We start from the raw sequence: 19,890 nt of genomic DNA on the forward strand, positions 1-19,890 counted from the left end.
GTACAGGCAGCTGCCTTCTGTTTTTTATTTCCCAATGCCTGTCACCTTTATGGGTTTGGTGTTTGCTGCAGGCTTAACATGATCCTTGGTGGAGCCAGGGTGGGACACCCTGGGTTGCAGATCTCTAAGAAATGATGTTGCTCTCTGAGTTAAATGTGATCCTTCTTGAGGGATCTCATTTTGTCCCCTCAACCCACCTCCTCATTTGTTACCTCCTTGCATTTAACTCTTTGTACAGAGGGCAGTATCTGAAAGGAGAACAGAGGTGTAAGTGTACATTACCGCTCATTTTCTAGCTATATATTTTTCCACACAATTAAGTAATTTCAAAACGGTAAAAATCAAAAACCCCATCAGAAAAGGCATGAGTAGAATTGTTAATGTAGCATATAGACTAAACTGGCACCTGATAAGTGCAGTCTGAAATAAGCAGCTGGGCATCATAAAGCATGAGTTATATTTTAATACTGCACATCTTCAGTGCTGAGAACATGCATTCTCTGCACTGTATGAAAAAAACAATAGTTTACAAGCAAATTAAGAGCCTGTTGCCACCAGCAATGTAGTCGTTTTCTGTAGCAGAAATTACTGGCTTTTAAAGGATCAGACTGGCTAGAAAAGCTCCCTTATAACCTCCAGATCCACATCTCTGCCTGTAGAGTCACTATTCATTTTACTGTCAGAAATGAGCAGCTTCTACTTTTAGACCCACAAAGCCTGTGCAGCTGTGGAAGAATGAACAGTGGTTTCCTCTGCCTTGCACATACTATATTGAATGACCGATCACATCACAGCTCAAGAATCTTTAATCCTGATGGAAACACATGACAAAGAAAGGATGCATTTGGGTTTTTCAGATTCTCTTATTTCAGTGCTCATAATATTAATATTTAGTGGATTTAGCTGGGTGCTGCTGAGCTGAGCATGTGAGTCATGCTGTCTGTTTCACACATATGTGTGGATAAAGAAATGCAGCAAGTGTCATTCAGGGAGAAAATAAAGGTCAGTGATGGCTTTCTGACATAGATGTCTTCCTTGTTTGCTATCTGCCTACTTCCAAGTTACATGAGGTTCCTGATGTAGATGGGAAGCCATGTGCAGAGTACATACATTTACAGGAGCTGTAATCCAAATCGAGCTGCATTACAACAGAGTTGCTCAGCTCAAGGATGTCTTTAGACTGGAATTTTCATCCTGGGTGGTCTTAAACTGAGTAGATATAAAATATTTAACTTTTCTTTAAATCTCAGAATAATTTCCAAAGCTCTTTTTCACCTCCTAGCATGCACTCTACTCACCTTAACAGATCCAGAGCACATCTTTTAATACAATAGCTAGGTAAAGTGTCTGGGGAATCCAGGGAGACACACAGATTCCAGTGGGCTCATTGTGTGCTGGATATGGAAGCTACTGATCAGAGCTTTTTGCTAAACAACCAACCATGAATATTCATGACAAGGAACTCAACTCTTGCATTATCCAAACCCATTGATGTAAGTATCAACACTGACATTGTGCCTTAGCACTGTGTAATCTTTATTTATCCTGTGAGATCAGAGAATTAGGATTATGTAGTTCACAAAGGAAAGAAATACGTGTAAACTTGCTTGAGCTAGTGTCAGTTAAAATACAAATTAATCTGTCTCCTTTTTCATTACACTGTTAGTAAACAAACTAAGCTAAAGCAGTTTCTCAGCACCAGGCTTCCCATGGTAGAAACTGATCCAGCAGAGGATCTGCCGGAGGGCAGACATTCCCGAATTCATGTGGTCTCAACTGGGACTCCCTGTACCACATGTGAGGGAACTGCAGATACTAGACACCAATTATGTGTCTCTGAGAACTAAGTTGTAGTTGTACTTTATAGGCTGGTAAAGATTTTTACAGAAGCCTCAGTGAACCCTTTGGTGAGTCAGAGAACCCCTAGAGACAGAGAATCAGTTCCAACCCCGGTAATGTTTAATTGTTGACCCAATAACTCTTGTCTGAAATGGTGAGGGTATCTTTATATCTGTAAAGAGGAAGACTTTAAATATGTTTGGACATTCCACCAAAGTGCCCAATACATGTACCTGTGATACAGACCACTGCTGCTGGGTGATCTAGGGCCATTTACTAAGCACCAGTATCCTGTGGCACTGAGCTTTGGCTAAATTTTCCTGGGACCAAATTCTTCGTACTTTCGCAAATACTGTGACTTCATTTGTGCCATTGGTGAAACTAATTTGGCTAATAACATTTTCCTTTTTAATTGTAGATCTCCAAAGGATTTATCCAAAAAGTTGTAACACCATTAGTGCAGACATTTAGACACACAGAATGTTATATACAGGGAAGAAGTCGTTCTCCTGCAGTTCTCCAGGGAGTCTGGCAAGTTACTGGATAGCTTTGGTCTCCAGTGCTTTAAATCACTGCTGTTTGGCTGAATTCAGTTAAAACTTCTGCAAAAAACAATTAAACCAGGAGGTGTGAGTATCTGAAAAGACCAGGACAAGCAGGCTTTGGCCAGGGCCTCCAGTGACACTCAAGTCATCAGTACAGTTTTCCCTAGAGATTGTCTGGCAGTGAAAGAAGCAACATGAAGGAGGCTGGAAAGTAAGATCAGGATCTGCCTCAAGAGATAAAAAATAATAGAGTAAGAAACTGCACAACTGAGAGCAATGCTTTTAGATTCAAGGAAGACATCAGTTAATTCCCAGACAGTTTCCATTGTTGTGCTACAGAACATTGTGTCAAAGGATTTTGCAAAAATGGAGTGGTCTGAATTAAAAGACAGTTGGATAATTTTATATTTGTGTATTAAGTTGCATGGGTTTGTGTGTAAGGTAGGGAATGGCAGACAATGCATCTTATAAGAGTCTGAATGTTGATCTTCTGCCAGGTTCAAGGAAGAAAACAGAGGAAGTTCAAGTTGAATTATACCACTTTATTATTTAAATTAACACTTTCTAATGAACCCTATATATATTTGTACAAGTGAAACTAGACCGCATGGATGTTTAGAACCCTTGCAGGTCTTTGCAGAACACAAGGAATGCGTGCTTCAAGTTAATATTAAATATTGACACATTCAGAACCATGCTACACAACAGATGTCTTCCCTACATGTGAGGGCACCGTTACAAGGCAGAATGAATGGAGCGGAAGCAGCTCTGCAACACCCTGCTGTAGCATTCTCATTAGCTCTTAATCTGTGAGGCAGGAGAACAGCCCAACTGTACTGAGTACAATAGGGAGAGTTGGCCTTATGCTTTTGGTGGGTTAGCCTTCACTAAAAAACACTATTGGACTCAATTCTCTTCCTGAAGAACAAGGAAAAAGAGTTGCAGAAAGCTTGGCCTGGTAATCACACAGACACTGAGGGCACTCCTGTCTCTTTGCTCAAGTTAAGGAAAATACTGTGAATTTGGGAAAAAATACTGTGATGGTTCTCAACACCATATGCTGCTCATATTGCATGTATACGTTCTATGTCACATATGATCCTCACCTTTTTTTTAATAGAAAACAATTTCACTTAAATACTTTTTATTTTCTTCTACTTGAAAGAATACTTCAGAATTTAGCTGTGAGATTCTTACATATGCTGTTGTCATTCCCTTAGGCGTTTCTCCAGCATTGCTGCAGTCTGCACCCCACTTTGCAATTTCATAAAGCACATTTGTGACAGGCATATCAAACCATCCAGTTAGTTTAGAATTGAGGTGGGAGAGTGCTTTAAATGTAAATTTTACTGTAAACAGCGGAATAAAATCTTGCAAGCACTTCCTAGCTCTGCCAGGAAGCAAAGCTATATTTAACTCATTTTAAAATTCATCAAATACATTGTGGGCTGATTCAAATCTTTGGTGTGTCTTTGAAGATAACGTGTAGTGGAAGTGTCATACAGTCAGTTGGGGGACTGGGCACATTCTGAGATTCTTGTCAGTGAAGACATGTTGTTAGGACTGGATAGAAGAAAGAAAAGTACATATAGATCTAAGGACTTACTATCAATACTTCATTTGAAAATTAAATTATTACTGTTGTATTCAGTTCAAGAACTTTTTGAGGAGTGCCATATATAAAGAAATCAGTGCCATAACAATGACAAAATTCATGTGCACACATGAATTTTTAAAAAAGATGGTCTTGTAGTACTTGGGAGGGACAGTGTTCAGAGAAGCTAGTACAAATTGTTGCTGTAATAATTTGCAAAAGTTTCAAAAAATGCGTAGGAAAGACCCCTGGATAGTAAGAATAAGCCATAAGACTTTAGCTAAGGTGCCTGCATACAGAAAGAGAAACTCCAGATGGATCTTACTCTTGTTTTATTTCTCCTGTCTCAGATTGCTGCAGCTGCAGCAATGTATCTTAGCTGCAGCTTTGTATCCCTGTAAACTCAACTGCTGCTGTTGATGGGGTTAAATCTAGATTGGAATAGACTCCCCAAATTTCACCCTTCATATTTTGTAGGTGTCATTAGATAAGGTCAATAAGACTCCAAAAGATTGTTTAGACTGCTTTGTATCTGTAACCAATTAAATATATATATATATGTGTGTGTGTGTATGTGCGTGTGTACGTATGTATGTATGCTGCTATCATGTCTCCACTGAGTTTTTTGTAAGTACAGATAAGAGTCTCTCAATTTCAGAGAACAATCTTCTTCTGTCAGCAAGATGTTTATTATTACCTATATTCAGATATGACCTGAGTTTGAAGTTCCAGGTTACCATTTTTTATAGCTGGATAAGTTGTACCTTTACCTGAAGTCCATACTTAAAAGAAGCAATGTGCTATACTCTAACTAAAAGCTCTGAAATGGAAATAGTATCATTCTTCTAACATGATTTTATGCATCTTAATTGTGGTTTTCTACTGTTCATTTGCTTTTGATTTGTTCTAGTACATGACTGCTGCTGCACCTATGCAAGGGACCTACATTCCCCAGTACACTCCTGTGCCTCCAACAGCTGTCCCTATTGAAGTAAGTTTATCTCCATCCATGAAAGTAAAGTGAAGGGGGAGCAGAACTCTTATTAATAATGCCTTCTTGCACCTGTTGTTTGAAAGGGGCCTAAAGGTTCTTTATGGAGTGGTGGCTGGAAGCTTCCAGCTTTTTAAATGAGGACTGCACATTTCTTTCTCTTTTTGTTTTCTTTCTTTCCTTTTCCTTCTTTTTTCTAACCCCTCTTTTTAATTTTTTTTTTTTTAAATTATTTGCAAGGGCTCCTGTTTTGCATTTGTTTTGTTGTACAGCAGGACATGGAATAAAAACATCAGTGATTATGACAATTTTTTCCCCATGTACTTGGGAGGGAGATGGGAAGAGACAGGAAAACAAACTCAGCAGGCAGACCACGAAACCAAAAGAGATTTCAAGAAGAGAAGATTGCAAGAGGGTTTGATGCGGTCCTTAGCAAGCATAGGTAATTGCTGAAACATTTAGCCACCAGAAAAAGTGATTGAGCAATGGAAACCTTCCTCTTGTATATACAGACGTGGAGGATGCTGCACTGACTGAGTGCTTTTCATCCTTGAGGAAGGATTCGCTCCCTCCCTCCTTGGGGCTGAGTCATGCTGATGACAGTCTAATGAGTAAGTATTTACTCAACCCTGTAGACCACAAGCTGCTGGGAGAGCGTCAGCTTGGCCTCCACTTCTGTGAAGCTTCATAAGGGCAACAGAGCACAGCCGAGAGGAGGGAGCCTTGGCATCCTCTTCCCTGTGTGTTTCTCTTTGGCACTACCCTCTTTTATTAACAACTTCTGCCCTACTCTGGGGTAAGGCAAGGAGTGCCAGGGTCTCTGTACTTCTGTCTTCACCTGTGTGGATTTAGGATTTTGTGCTATTACTACTCTGTGCTTTGAGGTTTTGAGCTAGTGGTACTGCTGGCATGGCTTCACCAGCAGTCACGTGAGCTGATCCTGTTTTCTCCTAGTTCTTTGCAATTATTCCCAGATAAGGTCCCACAGGAAAGGCTACTATACTGAGCTGGTTGTGTTTCAGTCTTTTTTGCCTCGGTATAATTTTGCCCTAAACCTCATTTGTTTGCAAATGCACTGTGAGTGCCTCTTTTCAATTGTCATTCTTAAGTCTAAATCAGGCAGATAAAAATCTGACTTAAAAGGAGATGGTGGGATAGTGGTTCATACCATGGGATTGGCTGCACACTACGCTGACTTGTCCAAATGAGAATTAAGGTTAATTTAAATTACTTGTCGAGCCCTCCTCCCTATCACTCACTAGTGTATTCATGCCTTCTAAAGTAACTCCATGTCATAATTATCCACTGTAATAATCAAAATATTATCTGAATCTATAGCCTGTTTTGCTCTTATCCAGTGATGATGATTATTGCTAATGTTTATCTGTATTCATGTAGCATCATGAACCAGGACCCTACAGTGCTGGATGCTCCACAAGCAGAGACCAAAAAATACAGTCTCTGCCCCAGAGAGCTTACAATCTCAAGATGAGATGGACAAAAGGAGAAGGATAAAGACAAGGAAGTAGACAGAAAAAGATAATACTGGCAGTCTGCTAAGCAATAGATACAAAGAATTTCTGAAAAATGAAACTGATATTTTAACAGATGCTTTAAAATAAAATACCTGTTGTTTACATGGGACTCAAATAAAAACAAAGCAAGTGCTTTGTGCTCCCTCTTCTGGCTCTGCTGTGTGCAATAAAGCATGTTCCCTGAGGAGACTTGCTATTCATGTGACCAACACACCAAGCATGAGAGTAGAGGGAAGAAAATGTTTCTTGCTTTGAAAGCATACAAAAAACTTAAACGAACTATTATTCAGACTGTCTAAATAGGATAAGAAATTGTGCATAATGTTGCATTCATGAATCTAATCTTTTATGTGTTTACTTTCCTACTTTTTGCAAACATATAAATAAAACAAAACCTCATTGGAGCTTTGACTTAGCAGATTAAAGTCTTCAGTGTAAAGCAAATTTATTTTTGAAGGGAACATACATAGAAAGTGTGTAGAAGAGTGCAGCACTCTTCTAAGGTGACTAAAATTCTGTTGGGTGTGTAGTAGAGTGGAGAGTGGTGGGCCTAAATTCTGCCTTTATTGCATTTTAAATCAAATAAAATAAATGTGAAGTCACTGTGAAGTTGGGGTAGGTAAGTGAAAATTACCTACCTTTGTGAAAAAGCCAAGAAGTAAAACCCAGAATCCACCAAAGTGAGATTTGCCTCTAGCTTTGAATGTGCAGGGAACTGCCCTCAAAGGGGAAGATATTTTTCACTGCAGCCTGTGAGAGCAGAGTACTACTGGTAGGCTGAGAAAGCTTCTTGTTGCTGAATTAGCTTTCTAAAACTGAAGGAGTTTGTTGTGTAGCATGTGGTTCTGCTACCTCAAACTCTCAATCTCTAGAGAAATGCGTGAACCATGAGCTGGTGCTGAGCTCTTTTACGTAATTCACTGCCATGAGCAAAATTAGTAAGCTTTTCATGTTCTCATTTGATTCCCTAGGGTGTTGTTGCTGATACTTCTCCACAGACAGTAGCATCTTCATCACAGGAAGCCAGTGGTCAACAGCAACAGATGACAGTGGAAACATCCAGTGAACATGCGCCTGCATATTCTTACCAACAGTCTAAGTAAGTAGGCATAGGCTTTGGAGTCAGAAGGGTTTGCTTCTTGATTATAGCAGGCCAAATTTGACTCCCTCTTTCAGAAATATAAATTCTGAATAGCTTCGTTAAGTTCAGATGAATTCCGGATATATAGCAGTATAATTAGCAAAAGGTTTTGGCTGACAGCCTCAATTTGGCAAAATGTCCTTGAGCTCCTGCCCACAGTGATATGCTCTCTAACTGTCTGCTGCTTTTCTGGACTCAGAAGGATCTCAACAACTGCGTTAACAATCATCATGCTGGGCTAAAGCAGCATCTGGCATCAGAGGTTAAAAAGGGCTTAAATTTTGCGGTGGTGAAAATATTGGCACAGTGCACGTTGGCACGTGTAAAGGTTTCTTTCTGAAAGTGTAGTTAATGGAGAAGTATAAATCACCCCAAGTTGGTATTTGTGATTGTGCAAAACTGCCACGCAGACACGGAGTAGGCAGGACCTGGAAATGGAAGAAGAAAGGATAAGAAGGAGGTGGGTAGAAGCACTGTTCAGTCTGTCTCCATTCTTCCGCTCCCTTTGTTTACTTCCTACGGAATACCTTGGAAAGTTCAAAATTTATAAACTGACAGCTGTATTTAGAACTTCTAAGGAGTCCCTTCATCTTCAGAATAATCTCTTCAAATACAACTTCTCTTTGCTACAATAAAAACCTTCACAAATGGAAGGTTACATAGTGACAGGATACTAACTGGGACTGATAAATGTCAGACAGATTCTAGGAAGGAGCACAAATCCAGTCTTTTATTAATACATGTATACTGAACACCAGCATCACATTGAAAATAGAATTATACATGTTTTATCTTGGGGAAGAAAGTAGAGAAATAGCCAGACAAGAAATATGATAGATATGTCAGTCAGTGCATCATGACTTTGTACTTACAGAGGCATCAGATATGAGCTGGTATAGGAAAGATTAGAATTATACCAATTTGTCAATTGCTTTACTTCATTTTTGACCTCTGGAAGTGGAAGATGCATTTGTTTGTCTACCATATGTGTATCAAATGTTTTCAGATTTATGTGGTTTTGGCCACCATAAAACAGAAGACTATTTTTTTGTCATGCCTATATCTGTCTGTATGTACATATTGCAAAAGCAATCAATCACAAGCTATCCAATCGGAGACACAGACATCCTTTCTAGCTGCCAGTCTTTCTATAAATTAATGATCGCAAAATACTTACAGAATATAAAAGGTGAAGAGAGAAATATGTGTCTGTACCATCCTGTTGCCTTGTTTTAATGAGTGTGAGCTTTAGCATTTGGATCTGATGATTTCTGTGTCTCAGTTCCCTTTCTCTTACACCCCAAAGAAAAAGGACTCAGGCCTACAAGCCCTCTTAATATCTAGAAGCCCTCATAAGGTAGCTGTAAACTGCAGATTCTGGCATTTTTCCAGCATAGGCAAAAACTACGTTGCAATTCTTTATTGAAATGGGTGCTGTGTTTCTTGCTTGTGTGGTGAATTCCCTGAAAATGAGTTCCCTCATCTTTCCTTGTCAGCTACAGCGTTTTAGAAGTGATGGATATACTTGTAATGGCACTGGCATTTATATTCAGGGGACTTTCTTTCTTCTTTAATCACACAGGCAGATCCACTACAGATTTTTTTATTATGCTTATTTCAGTATTTTTTTAATCTGAAATGGATCCTCTATTTATATCTGCCAGTTGCAGGCAGAAATGCAGTGTGGGAGGCTGTAGAAACAAACCAAAATATACACAATCTCTGTCTTTAAAAAATAACTTCTGACAAAATATTCCAGTAACCATTAATACAAAACCAAGTGAACTTGTTTTATAATTAAAATATTATTTTATTACTCTGTTTTTCAAAGGACACATTTATTAATAACAAACATCATGTCAGATATAAAATGGTGATTGTCAAGGTGAGATATGAGAAAGCAATTAACATGACTGGACAATGATTTTGTCAGATATAGGCAAAGGAATAGGCAGACTATATAAAATTATTTCATGGGAGCTGAACAGTCAGGAGAAAAGTTATAACAATATATTTCCTTAAATTTATTTTCTTTGCAACAATCACAAAATTGCAGGCAACAAAGGAGAGACAATGCACTAAGAATGAACTGAGTGGTATAAGGACTCTGTACTCTCTTTGTAAGTAAAAATAAACCATGAAACTTGAAATTTAAGTTCCACTTTCTAATCAGCATACGTGTTCTTTTATTTAATATGCTGAATGCTCTACTTAAGGATCCCACCCACAGAGTTCAAAAATGATAACTTCATGGCAAAACCTGGCTACATATTGTTTAGATAAAAACAACCCTTGATTCTGGGCAGAGGAATCTACTTTATGAGGAAATCACCTTAATTATTTTAGATCCTACTCCCCTTTTCCTTGTAAATGTTTAATTTTGCACATAAAAGCATGAAGACTATGAAGCGGAGATCAATGGATATCCTTGCCCCCAAAAAGTATACTCTCTTACCTCCAAGCAAAACTCTGCTGGACAACATACTCTGATTTTAATGTGGAAAGAATTATGTTTTTTGTGGAGCCTTTTGTAGGCAAACTCAATGCCAGGTTAGATTAGAGGGCGTGTGTTGTGACCCCTTGGTGATATTGGACTTTCTCACATATGGCAGCCCCTTGACCCACAGGGGCAGTAAAATCTCAGGAGGTGAGCTTCCAACTTAAGTGATCCTGCCAGAAATTGTGCATAGAAAATCTGAAGAAAAACAGTTAATTTTTGCATTCCACAGAAATCTGTTCTTAACATTCAAAATATTAATTTTCAGATGTCATGCAATGAAAAAACCCTTTGGCAAATTTAATGTTTAAAATTGTAGTTCTGTGTTTACATTTCAAGACAAAAAGTTCTGTGGCTTTAGGTCATCAACATTCTTCAGAATTTAACTCCTAATTTTAAAATTTATTTTAAACTAGGCAAGGCAAATGCATTAATGTTTGCAGAAGGAAAGGTGCTGGATTTTCTTGTGTTGAACTTTGGTCAGGAAGGGGCTTTTTCTATGTAAACTTTAAAGACTGTGGGAAAAGCAACAGCTGACCCTTTCAGATATGAAATAGAATTTTTATGTAGGTTCTGGGTCTTTCTTAAAGATCTTATACCATCTTGTTAAAATAAGTTAGATGTGATATATCTTTAAGTGACATGAAACATCAATAACACACAATGAGAGGTACCTTTTGTAAGAAAAAAGCTTGATCATTTTGCTTACTCTCTATGCTAAATTTAGAAAGATATGACATATATGATAAAAAATATATTTTTCTAATTAATATTGCCTTGAAGGTTTCTGGTAAGTTAACCTTAACTGGCTCATTAAGCAGTCTGCTCCACAGTCTAATTGTTCTTACCATCAGAAAATGTGTTCTTTCTAGCAAAATCTAGCGAAAACTAGCAAAATTGTATCCTTTTACTGTATTTTTATCTTTCATTTTATTATTAATACCCAAAATAAATAGTGGCACTTATTATTATGAAAATATTCACCCTCTTATTGAATTACCTGTGAAAGATTTACACAGTGTTAAACCATGTTTTCATCTCATTTCAGTGTAGTTAGACTGCCTGTTAATGCCTAGGATTCAAAGAGTAAATTCATTTGCTTAGGATGTGTTAATGTCCCCAAAGCAGGAGTTCCCTATTTTTGCCTGACTATTTTCAGCTTAGTGGTGGTATCATATTTAAACAGCTGCAAAGTTAGTTTAGCTTGGAAAACTTTTAAAGGGAATTGGGTGGAAAAAAAAGGAGAGGAGGCTATTTCAAAGTTGTTTTGACTTAATGACCACTTTAATTCAATTGTTTTTACAGACAATAAACAGGACTGAAGAATGTCGGTCTGAAATCTTTGCCTTGAATGGAGAAACTTCACTGAACAAGAAGTTGGCTTCCAGTTTGCACAGGCGTTAAATGAATGCTTTTTTTTTTCTACCTTTCCCAACGAAAACAAAACAGTGTTTTTATGTGCTGTGCAAATGGTTCCGTCATGTAGTCTGACAATTTTATTTTTGCTATTTTTTTTTTTTTTTCCAACTAAAGGAAAAACCCAGAGGAAAAATGCTGGGTTGACATTTCATCTGGATGAACATTTGAATTCAGAATTTTCCTGGAGGTGTAGCTAGATTTTTTTTTCCAAACAGAAAAACTGATGATGTCAAGAGGGAGCAAGTTGCGATGAAAACCAATTGTCTTCCTCAAAAGTTAAGCTACTCTTTTTCTCTCATTTTCTTTTTCTTCTTGTTTTAAAACTAGAATATTTTTTGGTTTTTTTTTTTTTTTTTTGTTTTTGCTTTTTTTTAAAGAAATGTTTAGGTAAGGTTTATCTTGAATCTTAATTGCCTTAATTTTAAGGACGTCAAAGGCTCTCAAGGCAAGCTGTCAACGTCTTGTTAGAAAACCCGAGAATGAATTGAAACTGCTCACACCGGTGCTGGTGCAGAAGTTTAATAGACTGAGTTTTTGGGGTGAACAAAAAATAAACTGTACAGTTTAAAAGAAAATGATTTTCTTCTTTTGAAGAAAAGTTGATGATAAAGGAACTGTGGCAACTGAAAGGATTGGAAAAATGCTGGGACTTTTATGAACTTTGTCTTAAGTGTTGACAGAAAAAAAAAATCTAGAAGGCTAAAGCATTTTACAGTAAAGTTATTGAATTGAGAAAAAAACTTGCTGCATTATAGAGAATGCAGGGTTTTTTTCTTGCAGAATGCAGATTTTTTTATTTACAAAGCGTGATCGCTAGCAAAAGCATTAGTGCTTTTTATCTGCAGTCTTTTTTATGAGCTTTAAGAAGTTTTTAGTCCGCTTTGCTTGTCACATTGCAAAAACCTAGCTTAAGAGCATTAAAAAAAAAACTTAAGTAGATAGGAGCTTATGGTCAAAAAAGTGCAAAAAAAGCAATAGATAGAAGAAATTGTTGACAATTTCTGTAGTCTTTCCTAGTTGTGAACAAATGCAGCCTATGGATGGCCTATTTTATACCAAAGATGAAGTGACACCCTAACGCAGTCCAGAAGATAGAGGGTTTTTTTTTTCTTTTTTTTATCTTTATTTGACCTACATGGCCGGACCAGTTCTTCCTTTCTTGTTTGTTTAAACTATCTTCCACTGGTGTTTTACATACTGCATATGTTTATAGTGGAAATTTCAGAATAGTTGGTGTCAGAAGCTGTCCGGGTTTTTGATGGTGTGCTTTGGAGAATCCCAAAGCAAGGGGGATTGGGTTACCAACTAATCTGTCCAGGCAGGCTTTAATTTTGGTGAGTTTTTCTCTTTAATTACCTGATCTTTGGTATTTCTACTGAAACAGTCTTCCTTCTGAATTCCAACATACCAATTCATTTCTTCACCTCAGTCTTTGTCATCGTCCAGCATGCATAGCCACCTTAATTCTGCATTTATTTCTCAGTGTTGCATTTGAGTTGCCAGGTAGATATAAGAGAAAGCAAACTTGATCTTTGTTCTCATTTTAGCTTTCCCATACAAGCAGAAATTTTGAAAATTACGTCGTATTGTCATGCTGGCAGGAAGTTAAAAAATTATTCTTCTCTGCTATGATTTGTTGTCTTAATATGTTGGCTGACAATCACTAATTAGTATGATTAGGCAAATAAAAAAAATAAAAAATAATAACGAAAAAAAAGACACTAAATTTAATCCACCAAAACCTTTTTTTAGGAATGTCAGTTTTTTTCCATACAGAGATCTTGTTTATGGCCCTTAATTCTTCCAAACAGACAAATAAAAAAGGTGAGAAGGAAGTCAAAAGATGATTTTTTTCCTTAAAGAGGCAGAAGTGAAGCAGCATTTCCGTATATACATACATAAACTCGTATCTATGGATAAAAATTAAACCAAACACTTTTAAACTTTCCTACATCCAGAAGAGAGGGGAAGGCTCATCACGTTTATTGTGGTGGATTAGAGACAGGGTATCCATTACAAATAAGGAAAGGAAAAACATACGTATTGGATCAATCTGATTCAGCTGCCCAATCTTAAAAAGAGGTCTGTGTTTCCCTAACCTGACTTTTTTGGGGAAAAGAACACAATTATTTTTTTAAATCGATAAAACAAGATCGTATTTTTTAACATAGTGGGAGGGGGGAGGGGGTTTCCCGAGTAAATGCTGCTAGGTATGCAACATAGAAAAGAGAGAAATGGGAGTTCACGTGGTGCTTCACAATAGGAAGAGGGCCTGATTTTCAGAAGTGATAAAAACTTCTGCTTTCTCCAGAGTAGTTGTTGATATTCAACACTTCTGAAAACCAGATGATGCCAAAGTAAAAGAACAACATCATCCACAACATGTTTTCAATTCAGAAAAAAACCCAAACCTCTCTTTCTGTTTCATGTGCTGTCTCATTACTTGTTGCTTTTTTGAGAGGGACACTTGAATTTTGTCCTTGGATGAAGGTTCCCTCTTTCTTTAGAGGGCATATGAGGGAAAAAAATCGATCTAGCCTTATTTTCTTCCTTTCTACACATACTCTCTTTCTGTCTCTCTCTGAATTGTTTGTACAAATGGAGATAACCCCAGGCACAAGTCAGTTAAATATGAAATAAAGACATTTGTTTCTGTGTTAGTTCTACTGTGACACACAAAGAGTCTCATTTACTATCAACAATGAGGCTACAAGGTAGCTACCATGTGGCTGATGAATATGCTGAGGTACCTTCTTGTTTCTATTCAGAACTCTGCTGCTTTATTTATACATTCAGAAACATTTTTCTTATTTTTTTCAGCAAAGTTAAACAATCTCAGTGTTTTTTATTAAGCCAGGCAGGCAATATGATATCACAGTGCCTGTCACTTTAAAGTGTTTCAAGTGCATTCTGTATTAGAATTGTTCCCTTTCTTTTCCATACTATAATGTTCAATAGTGTTTGAAATCAAAAATACAAAGCAAAGAAGTAGAGGAAGAAGAAGAGGAAAGAAAATGGACCCCTTAAATACAATTCATCATCTTACTGATCCCCCCAAAAAAGTGAACTGGTACTTGAAATCTATGAATTGTAAACACTGTGAGCCTTGAGTATAAACAGTCATAGATCATAAGGTAAGAAAAAAGGTTATTTGGAACTTACAAAATGTTCAGAAAGTGGTAACTCATTTCTAAAAGTTAAAAATGAGATAAAAGTGAACAGTGAAATAGCAACACACTGCATGGGTGTTGTCACTTGGTGGCCTCTGAAATCTTAAACTGGTTTTCTTTATGTTTGTTCTGGCTAATACTTTTTATTTTTTTTTTCCAAAGGTTTATTATCATGCTCTGTTTAGTTTCTGTTTTTCTTTTTTTTTTTTTTTTGAAGACCTGAATCTGTAAAGTCAATATCTATGTCTGTCTTGCCAATTTAGCTTTAAATATCAAGAGTTCCTGAAAGATTACAGAAACAACTCTAGATGTCTAAGGCAATGGTGCCTGGCCCAGAGGTCTAGAAGTAACATCAAATCCATAAACTGAACTGCGTATGTACTTTCCATCACACCTGAATTCTTGTAAATGATCAAATCTGGATGTTCAGGTTTGGTAATATTTTATTTTTTTTTTAACCTTAAAGGATAAATACAAAAGGGGTGTCAGAAAACTATGAATTATGGCTAGAAAATTCTGAATACCTGGGCTTGTCACTTAACATTGAGGGTAAAAAAAAAAAAAAAAAATTAAAAAAGACACAGTGGAACTGAAGAGAGCATTATATTTGCAGGTGCTGACCCAAGTGTAGATCAGGGCACTGAAAAAAAATCTCATTGTTCCCGCTGAGATTGCAGAGGGACTCTTCTTCCTATCTGGCTCTACTGCTGGTTTTGTAAGCACTTTTCACCTGTGACAGTCAGGCCTAAAATTGTGAATGTCCTCTTATTGCCTTCCAGTGAAACAGACTCTTGAAATGTCCTTAGCCTGTGCTTACTTGTATAGTTCTGTTTACCAGGAGACTGCCTTGGTTGTGTTGGTCAAGAAATCCACCGTAATGCAGAATGAGGCATATCTGAGAGCAATTGCATCACATTTGTATCATCTTCTGCTATGGATGCATGCCCAAACGTGGAAGATAAAGGCTGGTCATTAGAGAAGTGAGGGCTTAAACTTTCAATGGTCAATTGGGCTGTAGCATTCGAATGGATTTTTACTCGAGTAAAAATCAAACGAAGGGTATTATTTATGTATGTATGTGTACCAAAACTCAGCAAATTTGAGGAAGCCTGCATTGTAATAAAGTTTATTTTTAATATGTCATAGTATTTGGATCTATATTATGTCGTTTATGGTACTGAAGATTGAGACTGATCCTAAGTGTTTAAAAAATTGCCATGCTCCATGGTTTTAAGCTTGATGGTGCTCCTCATGCCACTTCATTTTAATGCTGAGGTTGACATGAGCAAAACAGGTTTAGGCAGACTCATTTAACTCCACCTGTAGCAAGAGTCATGCTAAAGAGTGATAATGTGCTTAAAGTAATGGATCGATCCATTTTTAGTGATGAGACCAAATGTGGTAGTTGAAGATAGTAATGTTTGATACACGCATGGTCAACATTTCCTTTCAAAACTTTATTTAACATGAAATTGGTCCGGATATAAAAGAAGTGCCCTAGGGTAAGGGATTTTCCTGGTCTTTCTCGGTAGCCCAAGTGAACCAAGAAAACAGTCACGGTGTGATGGAAATGTAAAACAGAAAACAACAAAACTGCTGACATTTGGTGCATTAGTCTTTTCTGTTTAATGACAATTGACTCTAGTAACGAGGATTCCTTTCATTTCTAATACGCATACACACAGTCCTGCACGCACACTTTCTCAGAAGGAGGGCTGAGTGAGCAGCAGACTTCTCCCCTTCAGTGGAGCAGATTTCTAGAATCTCAGCAAGCAGCAAAGATGCAGTGTAAGGAGAGTTATTTTCCTCTCAGAAAGAGCACCAACTTTTTCTATATTGCTCCTGTCACCCAAATAGGCTAGAGCTCTGTATGTACCCCAGAGATTTATTCACCTTTGTGCCTCAAAGCAGGCAGAAGAGACCCTTTCTTCTCCCCTTTATTAACATGCTCTTTGTTAAAACTGAACAGAAAATTATGAGAGTAAAGCTGTAAAAGAAATTAATCCCAGCACTGGTTCAGATTTCCATGATAAGAAAAAATTCTTGTGTTTATTGAGGTTGTTCAGTTCAACTGTTAATTCCCCAACAGGGACAGCTGAGTTCTTTCACCTTAATAAAAATGTGTAATGAAGTGGAAAATGTCAGCCCTTGACAGGTTCACAAATCCATTTTTCCTTGTAGGTCCAAAGCCTGCAAAGTGTAAGCACCTTCCAAGATCTGGATCTGTTGTCCTTAAAAGAGTATCTACCCAACGTTAATTTTCTGCCTTTAAGTGTCTTTCTCTTGGATAATAATTTTATGAATTTGGTGAAATTTACAGTCAGTTATATTTTTAAAAGCCCAAAAATACAGCCTAAAGAATAGAACATGATTTTATGTAATTGAAGTATTATTAAATATGATGTATTCCAGAGTGGAAGAAAATTCTACTATCTTTTTGAGGCAAAACAATTTTATGTAAAACCAGGAAGCGTACAGAATTCATTTAGGAATTTTTAATTGTTTTCCTTTTTAAATGAGAAGGAATAGATTCTATCTGTAAGAAAAATCAAAGCAGCTTTGAAAGCAGATGAACTTCCTATCAAGAAAACATGAATCATAAAAATGGGTCAGAGGTTCTTTACAGCCCTTACAGACTTCACCGCAGCCAAAATGTAGAATACAGAACCTCTGTGATACATTAAATTATGAATCTTATTTATATGGGCATCTGTGTGCTGATGTCTCAGAATGTCTCTGAAAGATCTGTACTGCTATGATTTTTTTTTTATGTTTTCCATTTGTAACACAGTCCTAAATAGCTGCCATTTTCCCACTCCTGGGGCTTTCTGTAGATCAGTGGATGTTAGGTTTAAACTTCTGTTTTCTTTGATGAAGCTTTCAATAAAAAAATAAAGAAAGAAAAGAGCTGGGTGACTCTGTGTTCTTGTGGCACCTTTCTGGAGAGGCTTCCCAAGGCTGTGACTCTTGTGCTGAGCACAGAGGGAGCAGAAAGGCTTTGCAGCAAAGTCTGCCTCCTCCACGCCTTCACCAAATGGAAGGGAGGAATCCGAGAGACAGGACAGCTCTGCTGCCCTGCCAGCAGCACAGCACCCACGTGCTAGGAGGTGAAATACAGGAGGAAGTATTTCTCACACCAGGACTGAATGTATAATGCTGATGGGTATCTGCTGTCCAGGCTCTCAGCTGTGCACCTGCTGGAAGAACATTGCCTCTGTTTCTGAGGTTTATTTTAAAGAGTGACTTCAGGGCAAAAGTTGCCGCATGGAAGACAGAAAATCTTTATTTGTGGAATAAGTACAGCCTAAGCAGTGGTAGAGCGAGCCATACTTCATCTTGAAAGGAAACTGGAAAGTAAATCACCTCCTCAGCCATATCTCACAGGGAACAAGAAAGGTATTTGGTGCATTCCCCGTGGCTGCTTCACTCAGCAGCTCTCTTGTGAATTTTTTCCCACAACCCAGTTTCTGTGGCTTTGTTCACAGGTTGGGAATCACTGAGTGCTCCTTTCTACCTACCAGGAATGTGCCTGTCTCCTTCAGTCCCATCCATGTTCTGTGGGATTGCCTGCACGCTTTCTTTTTACTTTGTTTTGCCCAATGAAACACACATGAATGAGCTTCTAACTCCCTTCAGCTTAATCAGGAAATACCAAAGAAATCCTTAGAAGACAGAGGAATGAGATGAGGAAGCAGGTGAGAGGGGTTTTTTTCAAGTGCACCTGTGCTGAAATGTGCATTGCTGCTGGCCATGATGATGGTGAGAAAAGGAAGGAGGCAGCAGACTGAAGCTGCAGCCAGCCTGGAGCTGAGTGGTGGCTGAGGAGGTTGGGGAGATCAGCAGAAGTGGGGGCACTGTGTTCCACTAACACAGATGGTGCAAATGTGGTTTATATCTGATGTTGTGGTGTCAGGTTCATCTTTGTCGCTGCCGGGATTGCTCCGTTTCCAAGATCATTCCACTTCAAGCTCTACTAAAAGGAAATTGCTAACAACTGTGGCATTAGTGGTTTTGGATCTATTGGCTGTCAGTTGGCTCTCTGTGTGCATATGGAACCAGTCTAAGGGGGGTTTGCATCAGCTTCCACAGAAGTTCAGATAAGAAGGCTTTATCCTCTCATCCTCTTGGTCCCACTGTCAGTGTCCAAAAAAACCCCAAAAGTTAATTGGCAAATTTTATCATTGTATCTGTCTTGGCCTTAGAATTAAAATAACAAGGACAAATGGGGCTTTGTAATGTGTGATGTGTGTTTCTTCCAGAGGGCAAAAGCCATTTTTATCAGTAGTCTGCATCTGGAATGGATGTCCATGACTTCCATGTGGAGAAAGCCGTGTCCTTTGATTCTCACTCCTTGAGATTTTAAGTAGAGGAGAAGTGAGAAAACAAATCAATATCTGGTGTAACACAAATTTAGGAAAAGTGTGTAACTAGCAGGTTTATATAAACTTTATTATTTTGGATGGCCAGAGATTGCACATTGAGAGCAAGGTCCCAGTGTGCCAGTAATGATCAGCAAACACAGAAGCAAAAAGCTGGGAGCAGACAGGACTGCAGTAGAAGTTACTGAAAGTCCCAAGCAAGCCATGATTCAAACGTGATTCAAACCCAAGTGTCCACCTGACTGCTGGTAAATTTGCTGTAGTATTTGTCTGTGCCTCAGCTCCTTGCCCCATTTGTGTCCATCTGATCTCCAGCAGAGCACTGTGCACTGACCGGGCCAAAGCCTCCCTTTGGCTTAGGCGAGCAGGAGCCACAGTGCCCATTAATGGCTAACAGAGGTGGTCCTGAGGCTGCACACAACAGGGGAGGATTTGTGGCAGGCAGATAACAAACCTGCCTGGATGGGAACGTGCTGCCCAGCACGTCCAGACAGAAGGCTGCAGCTGCCCACTGCTGCACATGAGACAGGCAGAGGGGTAGATGGAGGACAGGCAGGAGACAGCACATCCCTCCACTTAAGCCCTCCCAGTTTGGGGAAACATGCACAGTCATCAAGGCTTGTTTATCAATGTTACAATGTGGGAAAAATCCACTTTTTGGCAAGATACTGTGACCAAACCACTTCCTTCCTTTTCGAAATCTATGTGTATAGACCTCTGCCAAAGGTGTGCTCACTTTTAGCAGATGCTTTGCACTGGTACTTCACTGAACTTACTTGA

The 19,890-nt window shown here is 38.3% G+C and overlaps 1 protein-coding gene across 3 annotated transcripts in view; it reads left to right on the forward strand.

The window, feature by feature from the left end:
- The window catches only part of RBMS3 (RNA binding motif single stranded interacting protein 3), a 446,028-nt gene extending 428,390 nt beyond the window's left edge, over positions 1-17,638 (forward strand). The window contains exons 12-14 of one of the 3 annotated variants that reach the window (XR_004495821.1): positions 4,889-4,969; positions 5,482-5,580; positions 7,476-7,567. Coding sequence is in view for 2 of the 3 variants with exons in the window: in XM_019005566.2 (XP_018861111.1) it covers positions 4,889-4,969; positions 7,476-7,603; positions 11,448-11,454 (216 nt within the window). In the remaining variant the exon portion in view is untranslated. Of the gene's footprint in view, positions 1-4,888; positions 4,970-5,481; positions 5,581-7,475; positions 7,608-11,447 lie in introns of those variants that run through there. The other 2 variants (XM_019005566.2, XM_015617215.2) reach the window with 2 other exon arrangements.
- The last annotated feature ends 2,252 nt before the right edge of the window (positions 17,639-19,890 follow it).

This window comes from Parus major, chromosome 2 (genome assembly GCF_001522545.3).
Source record: "Parus major isolate Abel chromosome 2, Parus_major1.1, whole genome shotgun sequence".
NCBI classification, from domain to species: Eukaryota; Metazoa; Chordata; class Aves; order Passeriformes; family Paridae; genus Parus; species Parus major.